The sequence below is a fragment of the Rhineura floridana genome, chromosome 5, assembly GCF_030035675.1.
Source record: "Rhineura floridana isolate rRhiFlo1 chromosome 5, rRhiFlo1.hap2, whole genome shotgun sequence".
Lineage (NCBI taxonomy): Eukaryota > Metazoa > Chordata > Lepidosauria > Squamata > Rhineuridae > Rhineura > Rhineura floridana.
The window spans coordinates 21,111,477-21,133,424 of NC_084484.1; the positions used below are offsets into that span (position 1 = coordinate 21,111,477).

At 40.7% G+C, this 21,948-nt stretch overlaps 1 protein-coding gene across 1 annotated transcript in view; it reads right to left on the reverse strand.

Annotated features, from left to right (window-relative positions):
* Positions 1 to 21,948, reverse strand: part of KLHL1 (kelch like family member 1) — a 283,389-nt gene that overhangs the window by 145,749 nt on the left and 115,692 nt on the right. Inside the window, exon 5 of the mRNA XM_061629343.1 lies at positions 8,200 to 8,412. Within this exon, the coding sequence (XP_061485327.1) occupies positions 8,200 to 8,412 (213 nt within the window). The remainder of the gene's footprint in view (positions 1 to 8,199; positions 8,413 to 21,948) is intronic.

Sequence of the window (21,948 nt, forward strand, 5' to 3'; positions counted from 1 at the left end):
CAGTGTTGGACTAAGTTCAGGGAGACCCATGTTCAAATCCATACCTGGCCATGAAGTTCACTGGTTGCCCTTGGGATTACACTTTCTCAGCCTGACCTACATCACAGGGTTATTGTGAGGATAAAATGGAGGTGAGGTTGGAGCAAAGGCAGGATATAAATGTAGGCTTCTTGGAGGAAAGGCAGGATATAATTTTTTTTAAAAAAATATATGTGTATATCGCTATTTCATTTAAAAAAAATACGGTAAAAACCATTAAGAATACGGGGAAAACAGAGGTCAACTATTGCAAAAAAGACATAAATGTAGTCAATGAGTAAATAAACAATAATTCAGCTAGTTGGCTCACAAATTGCCTATTTCAATTTCTTGTTTCAGGCCTGACCAATTCATACAGGGCTGTCAGGGGGTAGGGCATCAGTCAGGAAGAAGAGGTGGGAAAACCCACAAAATGGCCAAGACCTACCTGACGACTGGCTGCATATTCCTTGGAAAAGGTAGGACCGCAATGCTGTATGACTCTGCTTTCTGTCTGTTACTCCATCTGTGACGCATGATTGATACTTCCACACAACAGTGCAGGGATGCTGCTTCATAAGTAGCTTTCTGCAGGGAAGCCATTTGTGAAGTGGCACCCTGCAGAATCAATGCCTCTTCACAAAAGCTGTTGACCAGAGTCATCGATCCTGCAGGGTGTGGGGTGCTCCTTCACAAGTGGCTTCCCTGCAGAGATTCCACTTGTGAAACAATACAAGGAGAACCCTGCAGAACTGAACCCCCTTCCTCTTGGCCAGGAGAGAGAGGAGACACAACATTTCCTTCCTCCGCCCCCTTCTAGCCATACATTTAATTAGTGTTTCAATAAAACCCTAAGTAAACATTCGTCCCACCCCTAAACTAATTTGGGACTAGATCCAGGGTGGAGTGGATGGACCCTGAGCTGACCTGATTGTGGTGGAACCAGAGTGGATCTGGGGGACTGTGTATAGCTTTTTTTCTCCAGGAACTCAACATAAGATTCCAAAGGCTGGAGAAATCCAAAATATGTGATAATGAAGGCCTTGATATCAGAATAGAGTAAGGACAAGCAAATAATAGTCAATGAGAGAAATTTTCAAATAAAAGGTTGTTTAGAAGTTGTATGTTTATGTGGTGGGGGATACCAATTCACCACCACCCCTTTAAAAAGATAAAGGTGAGAGAAAAGGCAAGACTAGAGACAGACAATATTTTACATTGAACGTTGTTTGAACAAAGAATATTTTATGGCTGGTAAATATTTTTACATTGTTTAAAGAAATGCAAAACCTGTTTAACGAGGGAAAGTCAGGCAAAAGAAATGCGAGTACACTGTGAAAAGCAGATGTTCTCTCTAGCCTCTTTACTATCTATTTTTTTTAAAAAAAAACCACTTATGGTCTGTTTCTAGCTGGAATAGCCATTGAAAAGACTGATTCATGGAGTACAATATTCAATTTGTACTACTCTGAGTGTTAACATGCCCAAAGGATTGGCAATGCAGCTATCAAACATTATTAACTATTGTACACATTTCTGATAACTAACCCCTCTTGAAATTTAGAATAGTTTGAAGTAACAGTTGCTTTATTTTCTTGTTCTTATACATTTATATCCATACTACACTTTTTGTTGGTTGTTTAAATTTGTTTGGTTGAACTTCAGAACGTACTCTAAGAATATAGAGAGTGCTGATTGCAGGACTGTTAGAGGCACATTTTCTGCTGCCCTTGAAGTACATAAGGATGGTATATAAATTCAAATAAATAAATAAATATATACACAGTATAGACACATACTGGAAATACGTTTCTATATTTTCAAAAATCTTTGGCACAGAATGGATCTGACTAGAAAGGTTAAACACTCTAGCACTTATTCACTAGTCTGCTAAACACAGGACAAGTTAGTACTTTTTAATGCCAGATCGGTACATAACAAGACCGCCCTCATCCATGATTTAATTGTGGATGAGGCAGCCGATCTGGCATGCATAACTGAGACCTGGGTGGGTGAGCAGGGAGCTGTTGGTCTCTCTCAGCTATGCCCACCTGGATACTCAGTGCAGCATCACGGTAGATCCGAGGGCCGGGGAGGGGGGGTTGCTGTGGTCTATAAGAGTTCTATCCCCCTCTTCAAGCACCATGTCCATGTAACTACGGGCCTTGAGTGTTTGCACCTCGAGCTGGGCCAGAGGGACAGACTGGGGATTCTGTTAGTGTACCGCCCACCCCGCTGCCTAACGGACTTCCTGATTGAGCTGACGGAGGTGGTCTCGGAGGTTTTGTTGAGATCCCCTAGACTATTGGTACTGGGTGATGTCAACATTCATGCCGAGGCCATCTTATCTGAGGCGGCTCAGGATTTCATGGTCTCCATGACGACCATGGGGCTGTCCCAATATACCACCGGCCCAACTCATATGGCAGGTCACACTCTGGACCTGATTTTTGTTACGGGACATGATGACAGTGATCTGTGTATAGGGAGCCTTACATCAGCTCCTTTGTCATGGACAGATCACTGCTTGTTGATGTTTAGACTCACAATGACTTTCCCCCTCTGCAAGGGTGGGGGACCTATTAAGATGGTCCACCCCCGGAGGCTGCTGGATCCTGATGGTTTTCAAAAAGCTCTGGGGAGTTATCCGGCTGATAAGGCTGGCACTCATGTCGACACCCTGGTCGATCTGTGGAATGCGGAAATGACCCGGGCAGCTGACATGATCGCTCCTGTGCGCCCTCTCCTTTGCAGAGCTCATACAGCTCCATGGTATACTCCGGAGCTGAGGGCGATGAAACAATATAGGAGATGGCTTGAGTGCAGATGGAGACGGACTCCTGACGAATGCAACTTTGCACTGGTGAGTGCTTATAATAAGACGTATTTTGGGGCGGTGCAGGCAGCAAAGAAACAACATATCACTGCCTCTATTCAATCCTCTATCTCCCATCTGGCGGAGCTGTTTCGAACTGTCAGAGGGCTCTTACACTCTGGCCCTAAGGATGTGATGGAATCTTCTGAAGCTCGATGTGACGAATTTGCCAAGCACTTCCAGAATAAAATCTCTTGCATTCGTCAGGACTTAGACTCCAATGTTATAGCAGTGGAATCAAATGAGGTCTCCGGAGCACAGTCTGGTCATATTTTGTTGGATGAGTTTCAATTGGTGCAGCTTGAGGACGTTGACAGGTGCGTGTAACCACTTCTGTGTTAGATCCTTGCCCCTCTTGGCTAATAAAAGCTAGCAGGGATGGCACTGCCAGCTGGGCCAGGGAAGTGATTAATGCCTCACTATGTGAGGGAGTGGTCCCGCACTGCCTTAAGGCGGTGGTGGTGAGACCGCGTTTGAAGAAATCTTCCCTGGACCCAGATAATTTGAATAACTATAGGCTGGTAGTAAATGTGCCATTCCTGGGCAAGGTTCTGGAGAGGGTGGTTGCATCCCAGCTCCAGGCACTCTTGGATGAGACCGATTATCTGGATCCATTTCAATCGGGTTTCAGGCCCGGTTTTGGTACGGAGACAGCCTTGGTCGCCCTGTATGATGACCTTTGTCGGGAGAAAGACAGAGGGAGTGTAACTCTGTTGATTCTCCTTGATCTCTCAGTGGCTTTTGATACCATCGACCATGGTATCCTTCTGGGGAGGCTTGTGGATTTGGGAGTTGGAGGTACTGCTTGGCAGTGGTTCCGCTCCTATCTAGCAGGTCGTTTCCAAAAAGTAGTGCTTGGGGAGCACTACTCGACGCCCTGGGTGCTCCAATATGGAGTTCCGCAGGGATCAGTTCTGTCCCCCATACTCTTTAACATTTATATGAAGCCGCTGGGTGCTGTCATCAGGAGTTTTGGAGTACGTTCTCATCAGTACACTGATGATACGCAGCTCTACTTCTCCTTTTCATCTTCTTCAGGTGAGGCTGTCAAGGTCCTAAACCAATGCTTGGCCGCGATAATGGACTGGATGAGAGCGAACAAATTGAAGCTCAATCCAGACAAGACTGAGATGCTGTTAGTAAATGGATCCCCTGACCAGTTGGATGTTTGACCTGTTCTGGATGAGTTTACACTCCCCCTGAAGGAGCAGGTGCGCAGCTTGGGAGTCCTTTTGGACCCGTCCTTGTCACTTGAGGTGCAGGTGGCCTCGGTGGCATGGAGTGCTTTTTACCAACTTAGGCTGGTGGCCCAGCTACGCCAGGGACAGGGAACATCTTGCTTCAGTTGTCCATGCTCTGGTAACCTCAAGATTGGACTACTGCAATGCACTATACATGGGGCTGCCCTTGAAGACGGTTCGGAAACTGCAGCTTGTGCAGAATGCAGCGGCCAGATTAATAACCGGGACCAAGCGGTCGGAACATGTGACACCGATTTTGGCCCGCTTGCATTGGCTGCCTATGTGTTTCCGGGCCCGATTCAAGGTGCTGGTTTTAACCTATAAAGCCTTACACAGCGCGGGCCCACAATACCTGATGGAAAGTCTCTCCCGATATGAACCTACCCGTACACTGCGCTCAACATCGAAGGCCCTCCTCCGGCTGCCTACTCAGAAAGACGCCCGGAAGGTGACTACAAGAAAGAGGGCCTTCTCGGTAGTGGCCCCCGAACTATGGAACACCCTTCCTGACGAGGTACTCCTGGCACCTACTTTACTATCTTTTCGGCGCCAGGTGAAACCCTTCCTCTTTGCCCAGGCATTTTAATATTTTTTAGTATTTTAGTATTTGTATTTAATGTTTGTAAAAATAGTTATATGTTCCATCTTTTTTTCTCTCTCTAATTACTTCTGATTTGTATTTAATATGGGTTTATTAGGTTAATCTTACTTTTGTTGTATGTTTACACTGTTGATTTGATGATTAGGTGCTTTTAAATTGAATGTAAATATATATTTTTATTTGATGTACACCGCCCAGAGAGCCTTGCTATGGGCAGTATAAAAATTGAATTAAATAAATAAATAAATAATAAAATAAAATAATTACACTTTTCCCCCAAGCAACTGATCACACCCATTTATCTCTTGATGTTGCTGTCTGTAAAAAATACACAGAATGTTCTAAAGGTAGCAATGAAGCTACATTATATTCTTCTGCTTGTTAAGAGCCACACTATCTCTTACATTAGCTTCATAGCTGTGCTTTTCAGTGTGGCAAGGGGGATTGTGTGGGGAAGTAACACAAATTTCCAACATGACAGTGATCCAGATTAAGCCTCTATCATCAGGGACAGCGGGCTTTATCACTTCCTGATCTGTGCATGCAATTTGATTTGAAAAAAAAATCCCATTCACTTCAATGAGAGATATATGCAAATTACAGGCATAGGCTCCCAATATGAATTGTAGCAGTGGGCAAATGGTTAAAGCCGCTGTCCCTGATGCTAGGTTCCTGATCTAGATCAAGCTGCCCACATTGGCAATTTGTGTAAGAAAAACATCCCTTGCTTAAAAGCACAGCTCTGTAGCGAAGGTAATATGTACTTTGGCCCTAACATTTAGTGAAGAATATACTCGAAAAATGCTCTCAGGACTACTATATATGACGAAGGGCCTTCAGACAAGCAATTCTGAAGCTGTGGAATGGAATTCCACTTGAGGTTTGTGATTTTAAAAAAATCACTGCATTTCATCTTCAGTAGGTTTTGTGATTGGATATATTTTTTCATATATATTGGTAAATGCAGGTATATTTTTAATTTAGTTAAGAAGAAATTGAAATAGTTCTTTTCATCCAGCTGTGCAGGTGGCTAATATATAATTTTTAAATGCATCCCCTCCCTGTTCCTCCTTCCAAGGACAGAAGCTACTGAGTGAAGAGGAGAGAGTGTGCATTTAGATGTGAGTTCCCCAGAGCACTACCTGCAATGGAGGATGTGGGTAGAAGGAGCATGTGATCTCAAAGCCCGTTCCCCATTTTACTGCAGATAGAACTTTGGAGGTAATGTTATGAATAAACAGATCCAGTGTTGGACTTTTAGAATAATTTTGGCTATAGAAAAAAACCCCACAAACCAGCAGTGAAAATCATTATGCAACACACATAGATATGTGTGCAAGGATACTGTTAGTAAACGAGACTGCTGGGGTGCAGAAGAAAGAAAACTTCTTATCAAAACACTCTCTTGATGTCTTGATACCCCTGAATTAACTAAATAAAGAAATATAATTCTGAAAACTTCTTATTAATTCAGTGATATTAATTAAGCATTTTCTACTAAAAAGAGATGATTTTAAATCCCTAAAAAAAACTCCTTCTACACTGGTTATTTTTAAATTTTAAAAGCAGCATGCCGGTTATTCAAAATTTCCATTGATAAGGCCATGAAATGAAAGGCCAATTGAGTCAAATTGTGTATATCTAAGACAAAGTATTCTGATAGCTTTAGAAATAAGATGCCACTACTTTTTTTTAATCTCAATGGCATTTAATCTCAATGGCATATAAAGAATTCACATTAACTATACTTAGTGAACAGATATTTGATGAAGCACAGTACATGAAATTCTGAAAAAAAGTTGACATTTCTGGTGTTTAAGGTTCTTCGCAGTCACTCAGCTGCTGGGCAAATTGATACCATGTCGAATGATTACAAAATTTTATGCTACTTTGAAATTAGCTCAAAAGCTGTCAGATCCTCTTGCACAAGCTATGCAAAGTCAAAGGGGGGGGCTTTTCAAAACAGAATCCAAATCAACAGATGTGACAGCACAGAAATCCATATGAGCTTTTTAGGGATGCATATTATTAAACAGTTCAAGGCTATATAAGTTATCCCAAGGATAAACTGTTTTATATAATATTTTTGCTCTATTTGCATATGACTTTCTAAAGCTGATATCTGAGTTGGGCAATATTTAATTATACTAACAAGGGAATTAATACACAAGCCATCTGAAAAGTACATTATGCACAAATACATGTTATGGGTTTGTTTGTTTTTTAAAAAAATGAAAAGCAGCCTTGGGGCTGCTCATCTGTTTCAACAACATTTTTTTTCCTGCTCAAAATCACATCCCTAAGCTACATCCCCCTTCCCTGGGTTTTCAGGGTAAATATGGACCTAAAACCTCTGTGTAGTTTGGGTGTTGATTTTGAGCAAAAAGACAACCAGTGAGGAAACTGAAAAGTATAGTTATATGAACAGAAATGGAATCAATAAATGTTTATATGGTTCTGTTCTATAAAAACACTGATGTTAGCAATCATTCTCACTTGATAACCTGACATGTTACACTCACCACTGGGATAGGCATCTCCATGACAAACTTCATGCATACACACTACCATCAGTCAAATTTGTTAAAGCTTCTCACTGTGTGCTTGGGAGACATTATGTAATCAATACATTTCCCCAGCTAGTAGTTGTCAATGAGCTGCAACTGGCCCTGAGTCATATCATGATTGATGCTTGTGGCTGGAGGGTGGAAAATTCATCTCATATATACTAGTTCCCATGGCGAATGCAACTTGTATCCTGGGCCTAATTTAGCTCTTCTAAAAGATGGAGCAAACCACAGGGATAGTGCTGAAAAAGGTTTTAATAGAAATCACAAGATTTGTCTGCCCCCCAAGTGGCTGCCAAGAATATGAAATGGCAACATGGAGGCTCACAGGATGATGACTCTAATCATGCGTTGCACACTTTCACTATGTGTAGAAACCTGTCCAGCATTTTCTGCTTCCCTTAAAATTCCTCAAATGAACTCCCAAATTCTTCTTGAAATTTTATTTTACGCAAAATTAATTGGCAACTGTTATAGTGGCATATAGATGATTCTCAACTGGTTGACTGAATATACCGCTGTCATCTCCCTCTTCAAGTGCCTTAGAAACTGCCACCACTACTTCCATCACTAACAGACCAACTATAAGAGTGTCTGATACAGAGAAGTAGTCAACTAGGGCTGCTTTGGAAGGATTGACAGGTCCCTCTTAGAAGCGATGATTCCTTAGTTTTCTGCCTCTGGCGGGCACGTAGAAAACTTAACAATGACTCTGTAGTCTACAGCAATCCATAGAAGAAAACTGGAGAGACTGGCTTAGACTTTGTAAACATGAAAAGGCTAAATGTAATTTTAAATCACTGAGCAAAATATATCCTTTGAAAATCTCATTTTTGAAAGCAAAAATACTATCGTTCAAAACATACAGATTTTATTAAGCAGAACCAAACAATTTACCTGAGGTGGAAGAAGTGGCAATCGGATGTAGGCAAGTAACATACTCAAATCATTACATCTCCTTTGAATGTCATACTTGACCCACTTCATTAAGGCATGGAAAATGGTCTCTTCATCAGGAACATTCACATCGTCACTTGCAAGAAGCTTATGGAGTTCTTCTGCTGGCAACAATAAAAACTCCTGATTTCTAATAACTTCCATTATGTTCTCCTATAAAGAAAAATGAGTATTTCAGAATTTACTGACCTTATAAAAAATTTCTATCAGTATAATGGCCAAATCTATAACATCATTCCCAAGAACCATGAGAACCAATCAGTTCAGAACAGACAATATGTAAGAATACAAAAGAGTTATAGTTGATTTCTGAGGTTCAAATACACAGCTGCTAAGATTGTGTCATGTAGTTCAGTGGGAGTAAATACCCACAAATTAATATAATTGGAAATAAATCAACTGGCTTAAAAGCCTGGCTCTGTGGCTGATTAACAAGGAATTATATGTGGTTTTTTGTTTGAATGCTGTAGTCCTAAAAACCACTAAACAGCAAGAATTTAATACTTCTCTGTTTCTTTACCATTTGTATAACTTGCAAAAAAGATAATTAGCAAGGTTGTAGTAACTTACTTCAAATATTGTACACTGGAATTTTTAGAAAGCTAATTGTCTAGGTGGCTTTCTTCCCTTTACCCTTTCCACTATTGCAGTATCTCTCTCCTCCCACCTCTAAAGGCCTAATTTTATTTATTTATTGGGACAGTTAGGGAAAATGTGTTTCTTGTAACGCAGTCCATCACTTGCCACTTTTCACAATGTTCCAACACAATATTTTCACAGTGCTCTTAGCAGAGTGCGAACTGACCCTGACCCTTTTATTTATTTATTTGTTTCAACAAACATGTGGATTTTATGCAGCTTTCGTCTTCTGTCTATTCAGGTCATATAATATCTAAATGGAATGAATAATATATCAAAAACTCCATTCCCGGGTATACTTGCATTAGTGAATATTTTGACCTGCTTGCTTTACTCTAAAGTTAAATGTCAGGTTTACATAGTTAAGGACATTACAGATAACCTGTGTCACAAAAATAATTTCACTGCATGCAGTGGCAATATACTTTGCACCACTCATGCCAGGTAGAAAATATAAACTATCTTGGCTATGGGATACATATCATTTTTGTATTGGTACTGTGTTTGCCAGATATCTTTATTGAGAGGGTATAAAGTGATGTACAAAATAACCCCAAGTTGAATCCTCCCTTGTGCTCTCTCAGACTGAAGCATTACTAAAGAAGCATGCCTTCTAAGCAAATCAAAACTTTGCAAGCTACTGGAAGATAACTTCATTTTAATGCACAACCACCAAGGGTTCAAGATCTGAAGGAAAACCAATGAGCTCCCTCTTATGCTTAGATTTTCTACTTCCATACAGAGGCATGCACTTTTAGAATTGCAGAAGCAGATATGGTAAGGCACAACAACCTGCCACAACTCTGCTGAGCTCTGAAAGAAGAAACAAGGCCAGGAAGACAGAACACTAAGTACAAATGATAAGAGTATTATACAGCAACAAGAGTGGCTGTATACTACAGCCAGCGTGGATTTTTCGCATTTTGCAATGTTAAATTGAAAATACCCCCCATGCCATTCTGATGCTTTCCATAAGCTCATTTCAAAACAAAACGTTACAAATCTTATAATCCTGAACTCAGAAACGCTTGCTTAACAACCCTCTAAATTTAATTTTATTTATTATTATTTGATTTATATCCTGCCCTTCCTCCCAGCAGGAGCCCATTTTCATGGTGATACACAAAACAGTCAGAGAGAATCGAGATTCAAACTGGAAAAAGAAAGAGAAACCCAGACCCCTTTTGGATTTTTTTCTGTCAGACTTCTCATAATTTGTTGAACTTAATTAAAAATCAGCCATGTTCACTGAGTACCTGTAATCCTGTTACTGACCTTGCCCCATACTCTGACGTTCATCTTCTGCAGTTTAAAAGTTTAAGAAATGCTTGGCTGATCTTTAATTAATTTAAGAAATTTTACATTGAACTCAATGATAACATTGGGCATGCTCAGTAAGAACCAAATGTCAGTGTTCTAAAAGCCAGACTCACCGCTGCTTGGCTTGCCTAATCAGGGGGCCACACCCAAACCAAACTTTGATATCACTTGAGACAGTCATGGCTTCCCCCAAAGAATCCTGGGAAGTGTAGTTTGTGAAGGGGGCTGAGAGGAGACTCCTATTCGCCCGACACAGCTCCAGTGGCCAGAGTGGTTTAACAGTTAGCCACTGTGATTGAAGCTCTGTGAGGGGAACAGGGCCTCTCCTAGCAACTCTCAGCACCCATCACTAACTGCACTTCCCAGGATTCTTTGGGAGAAGCCAAGACTGTCTAAAGGGAACTAAAGGTCTGGTGGGATGTACCTTTGGTTTAAATTTGGGTAGGAGGCACCTCCTACAGAATAAAAAAGTGGGGGAAACCCATCACTCACCATATGCTCAGAGGCACATGTTACAAGGCTACACAGGAAGTGGACTGGACTGTGAAAGACCAACACAAATTGTGTTTGCATTTTGACAAATTTGTAGGGCAGTACAATATCTCATAGAGGAGGTCAGATCTCCTGCTCCCCTCGTGCATTCACTATAGCTGCCCAATTTCCCAGCTTTTTAAAGTTTGATAGAAATATATGTTGGCTATAGGTACGTTCTTAAACCACAAGGGGTTTTGCCTATTAGTGAATATATGTTTGTGTATGTACTTACATAAGCAAATAGACAAATGAGAAGAACAATTTTTATTGGCATGAGGAAATTATCAGGTATCTTTCCACTCAACCTTCGCAATGTGTTTGTGGTAAGTATCAGGTATAAATTATTGTGCTCAATTTGCATTAAGAATATTCAAATTAGGCAGCCCATATTTGATACTCTGGGATATTGAAACCATATTCAGATAAGAACAGTATGTGGAATTTTGAGAATTTATAATAGAAATGCTCAGAGATGTTTAACTAATAGGCTTAAATTAATTTTCTATCAAAACATATTAATGTTCAAGCAATGTAATTACATTTTAAAAAAGTCATATTTGGTTAGCAATTTGATATTAACACCATTATAAAGATTTAATTTCATTTGATAATTAGAAAACCAAAATCAATTTTTGAAATGTTCCAGTAATTTAATATTACTTCTGTAAGCAGAAATCATACAATAGGTTTCATAAGCTCACAGATGTGAAGACTGTCATTAGAATGTATGTGACCATAAAAAGGTATTTATTTAGCAAATGTCATAGCTTTTTGTCTAGGAGCAGTGCAAGAACTCAAAAATCCTCCATAGTCAAAATGTAATCAAATTTTTATTTTAATGTTCATTGTTTTAAAATAATTTGAACGTTGATTGCATGGTTTTCTTTCTATACACTATGTACATTATTCACAACACATCCCTACCCATCTTAACCAAACGTTGAGAATTGTCTTACATGTTTCTTTACATGCAATTATTTATATAAAGTTCTTCCTAAGAGGAAATAATAATAACAGTAAAAATAATGATATATTTTCATTTGCTTCCTAAATTCAGAGATTTTCACTATACACTAACAAAACATATCTCATTAAGATGGATGAAGTGTGTGTACACAGAGGGCTTGTAGATTAGAACCTCTTGAGTGAAGTGCAGTGTTTCTTATGCTCTGCCCACAGAGATAAATTGCATCCTAATGTTTGGCTGCCACCAGTAATGATCAAGTCACCAAACAGTGGTGGAGGAAGGCAATTTCTCCTCTCATTGCAACAGGGCTTTCCAATAGGAGTGAATATGGTAAAATGTTAAGGAATGGGCCATGAGTGGCGTAGGAGCTAACTTACTTTTCCACCTGTCACAAACCAGGGTTTTGATTACACCTCCTTAGGCAAAGAGACAATAGACCAGGAAAAGGATTTGGCTTCAGAAACAGTCCTCAGCATCCCTACCTCCTCAGAATTCCCATCACCAGAAAGGACCATGAAGTCAGCCCCCTTCAGCCTGAGGAAGTAGCACTGCCACTGAAAGACTTCAGCTTCATCATCAACCACCTCAGGATTGCCATAATCATAGATTCCTACATCAAGTGGTGTCTCTTTAAAGATGGACATTTCATCCATTGTGGAGACAAAGCCAACAGTCAACAGCCTGAAGGAATCCAAAACTCTACTTAAGGCTCAGTCAGAGTTTGCTAGCTATGGAAGCAACATTCAAGTTTAACTAGTCTGGCTTCAAGGCCCAGTTTCACTTGGAGCTCTCTGAGCTAATCATGGTGTTAACCATTTCCCTGCTCTGCTTATCCAGACCTAACTTTCCAATTTTGTTTGCTGGCCTGTCTTTCTGGACTTTGACAGTATCCAGGTTTGACTCTGCTCTAGGGTTGCCAGGTCAGAAGAATCCCATACCCTCAGATTTCAAGGAGAGGCATTAATGATTTCATGGAGGCAGCCCCTAGCGATGCCATTAGGTATGATACATTAAGAATCAACCAGAGTTGCTTAGAGCAGTGATTCCCAACCTGGGGGCCATGACCCCCAAGGAGGTCATGGAACAATAGAAATGGGGCCGCAAAGAAAAGTGCAGAGGAATGCCGCCTCTGCCGCCACTGCAAGAACAGTAGGCAGAAGAATATGCGATTATTACAAGAAATTCAGGAGTGAAACTCAGGAAAGCTCACTGCTTGTTCAGCGCCCACCTGCCCACCTTCTGTGCATGCGCACGGACACCACACAAGTCCTCCCCTCGCACGTTCCTTCTGTGGTCCGTTAGTACCCCTGGTGGATTGGGGTGTGTGGGTGGAGGAGGTGATAGTGCTGAGGTGAATCTTTCCGTTCCTGGATCTGCCTCAAACGAGGAGGAGGGGCAGCAACAGCAGAGCAGGAACAGCAGCGCGCTGTCTCTTGCCGCTTCCGTCATCATGGCTCCCCTGTGCAGCAGCCTGGACTGCCAGGGATGAAGGTGAGAAACCAGCCAACTACTCCTTCCCCTCTCTTTTTTCCGCTTAGGCTTGAAATTGCTACTGAGAGGTTCCCAAATTAGAAGGGCATGGAGGGAAGGCTTGCGGGAGACTGCCCCACACACTTCTCCCCCCCACTAGTGATATGCAGGGCTTTCTCCTAGGGTTGCTAACATTGGGAGGGGGCGGAAGCAGTAGGTGGGGGGTCAGGGTGGGTGGTGTCTGGCCAAATCTGTGTCTTGCAGGGGGGCAAGGGGATGCCTGAGTGTGATGGAGTTAACAACTATTCAGGCTGTCTCATGAAAAGAAGGAGGGAGAGGACGGTGTGTTTCCCAACTTGCCTTGCTCAAGGAACCATCCCCTTCTTAAATTAATGGACAGCCCTTCCCCCTTTCGTTATTTGGATCCTGTTCTCATCTGGGGGCTTAACTCTATATATGGCCCAGATCTTTTTAAAAGCAACAACCTTGTACTGATCCACTATAGTTAAGGAGAATAAATGACCTTCAGGGTGTCCTGTGTCACCCCTCTGAGTAAGTGTGGTATGATCATAAAAATGTTCAAATACAAAGAGGTAATTTTTGGCTGGCTTATGGAAGATTTTGTGTGTGTGTGTGTGTGTGTGTGTGTGTCACCCCCCCTTTGATAAGGGGATCAGTACAAGGTTGTTGCTTTTTAAAAGATCTGTGTCTGTGTATATATAGAGTCTTTGAAACAACGCTGTGAGGCAGGGTGCCAAAAGGAAACCAAGGCAGCTCACAATAAGAAATAAATTCCTTTAAAATCCGATAACCATAAAAACAAGTATAAACAGTTGTGAAACAGCTTAAAGTGGCATGATTCTGAATTTTGGGTTGGGTGAGTCACTTGAGGTTGCAGTTCTGTGCATGCTTCTCTGTTTGAGTAACCCCCATGAAATACATTGGGACTTGCTTCTGAGTAAACAAACAATGGATTGCACTATAAATATCTTTACAGGTTGTGTAAATAATAAACATCTGACAGTCATGTTGATATAAATATTTCTTCATACTATGTCCCAATAAGTATCTGATTTCACACTATGGTTGTACATGATCATTTTCTCTACATTTTAAGTGTGTCCTTATTTCTTGGGGTGGTCATGGTTTACCTCTGTTTTTTCACTCTGAGGGGCAGATTAGGCTGAGAGATGGCCACCCAGTAAGCTTTGTAGATAATTTCCATTTTAAAAAATCATTAAAATTATTTACATGCAGGCAAAGTATGAAGTAGATCCACACAATACATTTCGAGCACATCCAACATTCATTTAAAGTTCATGACTTCCCCCAAAGAATCCTGGGAAGTGTAGTTTCCCCCTCACAGTTACAGTTCCCATCACCCTTAACAAACTAAAGTTTCCATGATTCTATGGTGGGATTTATGTGCTTCAAATGTGTGTTGAATGTGCTTTAAATGAATTCTGTGGACCTGCCCTAGGTATGCTGTGCATTCATTAGTGAATTGAAAAGAACAATTTTAAAAGATACTTTTTTATACAGAGGAAGGGCTGTACCTCAGTGGGAGGGCACATACTTTGAATGCAAAGGTCTGAAATCCAATCTCTGGAAAAGACTATTGCCTGGAATCCTGGAGAGCCAATGCTAGTCTATGTCATCAGCACTGAGCTAGAGGGTACTAAATGGCCTGAGTTGGTATAAGGTAGATTTCTTTGTTCCTTAAAGAGGAAAAAGACCCAAGGGGCACAGTGACTCCAAAATTTATTATGTATTTTATCTACAACATTTATATACTGCTTTATTGTAAAAAAAACAAACTCAAAAAGGTATACAGAAGGAATTAAAACAATAAAATTATTTGCAAAAACAGTTAAACAGAGGTATTTAAAATATTCAAAATAATAAAACCAACACAATTAAAAATAGATAAAAAATATAATAGCTTTCACATGCCTGGGTAGGCTTGCCTGAACAATGTTTTTAGTGGGTGCTGAAAAGAGTACAATGAAGGCACATGCTAATGTCAATAGGCAAAGAATTCCAAAACATTAGTGGTGCCACACTAAAAGATTGATTTCTTACAGGAGCAGAACAAGTACTATGTGTCACCCATAACATAAAAAGCACAGCTTGAACTTGGCGCAGTAGCAAATCAGCAACCAGTACAGATTTCAGAGCAGAGGTATTGGGTGCTTATAGGGTCTCACTCATGTCAGCAATTATGCCACATCATTCTGCACTAACTGCAGCCCCCGGGTTAGGTTGTGCTGCATGGGGATTGCTGTGACCTTGGCTGACTGGCTGCCAGGGTTTTTTTTAGTTTGGTTTTTTAGTTAGGAATCCTGACTGGTTGTGGGGTGCTGAGTTTTCTGCCTTACTCATAGGAATCTTCTTGTGGTTGGTATGATATTGAATTTAGGAAATCATTAACTGTCTTTTTCTATTTCTATTTCATTTAGCTCTGACCTCACTCCTTTACATCCATAAAAGCAACAACAGTTGTTCCATATGTTGAGCTCAACCTCCTTAAACCCACTGATGATCCATCTTGTTGTTTTCATGATAGCTTGTATCTTGCCCAACAGTGTTAAGAGAGAATTCACATAGTGGGAAGTGTGGCTGCAATTGTTGTCCCCAAGCTGCTGCTTGTGAAGGTATACCAAGCTATATGTGTTTTCTGTCAGTCAATTATTGCTCACTGGAATTGGGTTGGATGTCAAAGCGTGTTTAGAGCAGCCCACGTGGTAGGCAGGAAAGGGTAGAGTATCTTCTTACTCTTACTCATTTCTTAGACCTCTCTCTGCAGTGAAGGGTCAAGTCTGTAAAGACGTTTGGAGCAGCCATGTTAAAAGGCAGGCAGAGGGTTGCCAACCCTACTTGGATATGGATATCTTTGCAGAGAATCCCTAGTCAAGCTTTATCAACATCACAATCCAAACCATAACTACCTCAGAAATATGTTCTGTTGAGTTCTCTGGGTCTTAGTCCCTTAGTAAGTGTGTTTAGAATCATCTTTACTCCTGAGTGCTCCCATCTAATATGTCCACAACACTTGGCTGCTTTTTTACTACAATGGCCTTCTGGTGACTGGGCTAGCCTGAGGGCCATTAAACCCTTCTTGCCAGAAGCAAGTAGGCTAGATTAAATGTTCACTACCCAGACTCCATCTTTTAGCTAAGATTTCTATCTTAATTTCCAATTAGGGAAATGTTTTTCATTGAACAGTATACTGCAAGCAACTGTGGTTGATGCTTAATGTATCATGCTGAATGGCATCACTAGGGACTGCCCCTGAAATCTCAGGGTTTGGGATGCTTCTGACTTGGCAACCCTAGCACAGCCCCATCTATTCATCTGCATGGGCCGCATACGGGTTCTTTTTCCTGGTCAGGCAAACATATTATGCAATGACTGGCTTTCTTCTATAGAGATTATTCACTCCTACTTGGCTCCAAAGAAGTGTAAAATTGTTTCCACTCACACATGGTGGATCATCAGTCCCCTTGAAGCAGCAGTGCTCTGCAACCTTGAACCCTAAAACCCTCTTACGCTTACACCAACTATCGCTCTACAACCATAAAACACCTCTTTTATTTTTCTCCAATTTTAAAGTTAATTCAAAGGCCATTTGAATTGACTTGATAGGTTTCTTTGTGAATATTTGGGGGGAAATGCATACACGTTTCCAAAATTAATTTCAGTGAAGATAGTAATTTTAACATCTGCTGCTACTTAAATGTAGAAAGCTTTAGGATGGAATGGCATCTGTATAGCACAACTAAAAGCACAACACAGTAACTGGTGAAGAAGAAAGTGTGACTAATATGGTGTTACATCACTGAGCATAAGACTGAATATTTTATCTGATTAAAATACTGATTGCTTTTATATCTAATTTATTTCTACATTTAAAGGAGTTGAAATTCCTTGGACCATAAGATTGTGCTAGTATTACTCTAATTTTATTTTATTTTTATTTTTAAAAGGCAAAAATACCCCCTCCTACTGCACTTAGTGAAGCAGAACAGTTATGGTAGAGGGGCTATTTCTTGCAGCAACTGAGCTTTTGTAAGGGATTTCCCAGTTATATACTGACCTGCTTTGACCTGACTTTGAAAAATTCAGCAGGATCATGGAACAAAATGATAAGCTTGCAAGTATGTGCAGAAGCACACCTTTGAAAAGCCTAATTTCAGAAGACACCTTAAGGAGAGGTTGAATATCCTCCTCCAACAGTACAATAACCCTTCAATCCAGTTCCAACTGTTTTTCAATTAACAGTTCTGCACTGCATCAGAAAACTAGATTATAAAAAGAAACACTTCAGTAATTCCCACAAGCCAAGACTACCATTTCTTTCCTTTTGAACTGCCAAATACCCAAAAAGCAGACAGTACTTTACCAATGAAATGGTAGTCCCACATATTTGCCAAAGCAGTCTCCAGAAAAAAGGCAAGATGAAACAGCTTCAAGGTGGATCTTCCCTATGGATCTGTCCTCTCCTTTAATCCATATGCTACATAACATTATTACACATATACTACAGCTGTTGGTTCTAAATGAAGGTATGAGAGTTCAGAGGTTCAAAGTGGTATATATGAAACAGTGGAGATAATGTTCCTTCAGTGTTGGATTGGGGGCAGGGGGAATGATGTTTACAACTCAGCTATCTAGTCCTGTATTGGGGGGGGGGAGTCAAAACAGAACTTATACTTTTTTATTTCCAGCTCAGGGCAGAATCCAGAAAATCAAATAAATAAAACTGAAGTACAATCGCTTTTGTTTTTGTTTTGGTGAGAAATGACTTAATCTATTTATTGCATTGGAATGTGTATTGTGTCTGATTTAAATTATGGGTGATCTGGGAACACCAATGTGGCATAATAGATCAAGTGTTAGAGAGTGAAACTGAGGAAATCTAACTTTAAATAACTGCTCACACTGTTCACTGGGTGACCTTGGGCTATTTTTCACTATTTTCAATCTAACCTACTTTATAGTGTTATAGTAGTTTTTATCATCATCATCATCATCATCATTATATCCCACCCTTCCTCCCAGCAGGAGCCCAGGGTGGCAAACAAAAGCACTAAAAACATTAGTACATCATAAAAACAAACTTTAAAACACATTAAAAGAAAACATCTTCAAAAACATTACTTAAAAAAAGCTTTCAAAACATCTAAGATTAAAAACATTTTAAAAAGGAAGGTTTAAGAACATATTAAAAAGCAATTCCAACACAGATGCAGACTGGGATGAGTCTCAACTTAAAAGGCTTCTTGAAAGAGGAAAGTCTTCAATAGGTGCCAAAAAGATAACACAGATGGTCCCTGTCTAATATTTAAGGGGAGGGAATTCCAAAGGGTAACTGCCGCCACACTAAAGATTCATTTCCTATGTTGTGCAGAACAGACCTCCTGACAAGATAGCATCTGCAGGAGGCCCTCACCTGCAGAGTGCAGTGATTGACTGGGTACATAAGGGATAAGATGGTCTTTTAGGTATTCTGGTCCCAAGCTGTATAGGGCTTTGTACACCAAAACTAGAACCTTGAACTTGGCCCAGTAGCAAATGGGCAGCCAGTGCAATTCTTTCAGCAGCAGGGTGACATGTTGGTGATACCCTGCCTCAGTGAGCAGTCTCCTTGCCGCATTTTGCACCAGCTGCAACTTTTGGATCAACCTCAAGGGCAGCCCCACATAGAGTGCATTACAGTAATCCAGCCTGGAGGTTACCAGTGCATGGACAACAGTGGTCAGGCTATCCCAGTCCAGAAACGCCCGCAGCTGTCTTAGCCAAAGCTGGTAAAAGACACTCCTAGCCACTGAGATCACCTGGGCCTCTAGCAACAAAGATGGATCCAGGAGCACCCAGGAATACAAGAGTGACAGGGGCAGGGAGAAAACCATAGATCTTACTGGAAGAAGAGTGGAATAAAAGTGTGCAAAGGAAAGAAAGAAAGACAATAAACAGAAAATCACCAAAGCTCCACAAACAGTCATCTGTCTGGTCAAAGATAGTCACTCTTAGATCATACAAATGGGACCTACAACAAAAGGTTGCAGTCAGCACTCTATTTTCACTGAGCATACCCAGTCCTCATTGGTCAGTTTTAGTGGTTTTCACCCTCCTTAGGGGTTTTTTTTAAGATATTTTTTTTGTAATTCTGCAAACTCCAAGTCCATTAATAGCTACCTCTTATATGTAAATAGTGCTATTTTGGCTGCATAATGATCCACACTCTGAGACTGTTGATGGTAATATAGGTTTGGATAGACTCTAAAGATATTTATTTTAAATGTTATTCTTCTGCTTTAAACAGAAAATATCAAAAATGGAAATAAAGGGTTGTGTCCCTTCATTGATGGAAGTCTCTTAGAACCAGCAGAGAGGTCTATGAGCTGAAAGGGAAGGAAGTTTGTTTTGTTTTGTTGGAAATTCTCCCTTTCTGCTGCAGTCTCCCTGGCAGGTTTCATCCCTGCCCAGACCTCAAACCACAAGGAGCAAGTGATCTTGATGGTTTAAGGCAGGGCCAGCCCTAGGAGTAATAACCTTCTGTTCCCCTGTCCAATGTGAGCTTTGAAGGGCCACCCCAAGGGTTTAATGCCTGGTGCAGGTATAATGTTGGAGGCCCTGATGCTGCCCCCTACAAAGACCTATGCATGGGTATACAAAGGTGGAGGCCACATGTGAGAATTCTTGCCTGCAGCTCCTCATTGCCCTATGATTAAGGAGAATGATAAATGTGCTTCATTTTTTCTTACATGGGGATAAAGGAATAGTACTTCTCCTGAGTACTTCCTCCAAATTCCAAAGCCTTGCAGTCTCACAGGTATTCTGGTTCTGGCCTGCTGCTGGCCTTTTCCACTACTCATTCAGAATGGATTCCTCCCTTCAGGCTTGGCCTGACACCAGTCCTATCCCTTCCCCTGTGGTAACTAGCTTCCACTAGATCAACAGTTTTCCGTCAGTGGAAGGACACAAATGCATATAAACCTTGTGATACAATGTTATTTATAATATATGATATTATGTACCCCAAATATGTTGGTTCACAATATATTACTTCCTTGTGTTTTTTTTCCAATAGGATAAATCCACAGACTGTATTGTCACTTTATCCCAAATTAACTACTCTTACAAACTTTTAAAGGAGAACATTATGATACAAGTCACCAGGAACCTGTCGCATTAAGTTGTTTTACCCTGACAGAACACTTACAAACTGCTCATTGAACTGCTTGCTGAATGCCGAAAATTTGCCAATGTGCTCTCTGATCCTTACAGATAAATTTCAGACTAAAATATCTGTCGGATATCTGTCGGAACGCCTCTCCCGATATGAACCGGCCCGTACACTACGGTCTACTAAGAAGGCCCTCCTCCGGGTTCCGACTCATAGGGAAGCCCGGAGAGTGGTGACAAGATCTAGGGCCTTCTCAGTGGTGGCCCCCAAACTATGGAATGGTCTCCCCGAGGAGGTGCGCCTGGCGCCGACACTATCATCTTTTCGGCGCCAGGTTAAAACCTTTCTCTTCTCTGAGGCATTTTAATTCTTGTTAATTGTAAATTATTATATTTTATTTTAGACTGTACAGTTTTGTGTACAGTTTTGTGTTATTTTTATTGTATTTTTAATGTTCACCGCCCAGAGAGCTGTTGCTAGTCGGGCGGTATATAAGCTTAATTAAATAAATAAATAAATAAATAAATAAAATGAGATTGGAAAGCATTTTTCTTGTGGCACATTATATCGATTAAACTGACAGATACACCTGTTTTATTGGTCTTTTGCAAACTGCATACTCTAAAGAAATATGCATTGTGTCCTTTTTTATCAGAAGTATCAAAATGATCACATACTGTCAACAATCTGTAACATGCAATTATTTCTCGCATTAGCTTATTTCTGAATAAAAGAAATATGAATAGTTTTGGTGGAGTTTCCTGTGCTTCATACACTTGGAACATTCCCGAGGCAATCTGACAAGTCATCATTTTATCACTGAAATGTAAATGGTCTAGTTTAGAAATAATGACAAATTAGCAGCAGGAAATCTCTGGCCCATGGGCCTTAAAGTGGGCTCCCATATGTTCCTTGACTGGGGGGGGGGAGGTGTCACTGACTGGCCCTGATGGCAAGCCTCTTTGAAGTTATCCAAGGGTATAATGACCTATCAAAAGCACCCTGCAGGCTAGGAGAGGCCAGGTTACAGCCAACTGGCTGGATCATGTTCTCCACACCTGTAATAGACCATAGTTTCCTATTATGTGAACAAGTTGCAGCAAGCCTCAGGCTTACATGCCCCCTCCTTATTTGTGTATCAGGAAGAGATCAGAAGTTTTGGTTTCTGATTATAAACAAAACACAGTTGTCCATGATGTTCAAATTCTGAGAACTGTAAACTATGGTTTCAGAACAAGCCAGAAGCTGAAACTATGGTTTGATGCTGCCTTTTTCTCACTTGTCAAGTTTAAATAAACCACAGTTTTCCAAATTCAGATGTCACAGGTAACTGGGTTTAAAGAAAAATCTGAAGTGAAAGCTTCTGAACTTCTTCTCTGGTGCACAAAAGGGGAGAAGAGAGGATGAGCATGAGAGCCCAAGGCTCACTATTGTTAATTCACATAGCAGGAAACCATGGTTTCCCATTACAGCTGAATTGGCCCATTACTAGAAATGCTCAGAGTGCTTTGTCTTTTCATATTTACTGCAAGACATAAGGAAGAAATTAACATGTATTTCCTACTTCTAG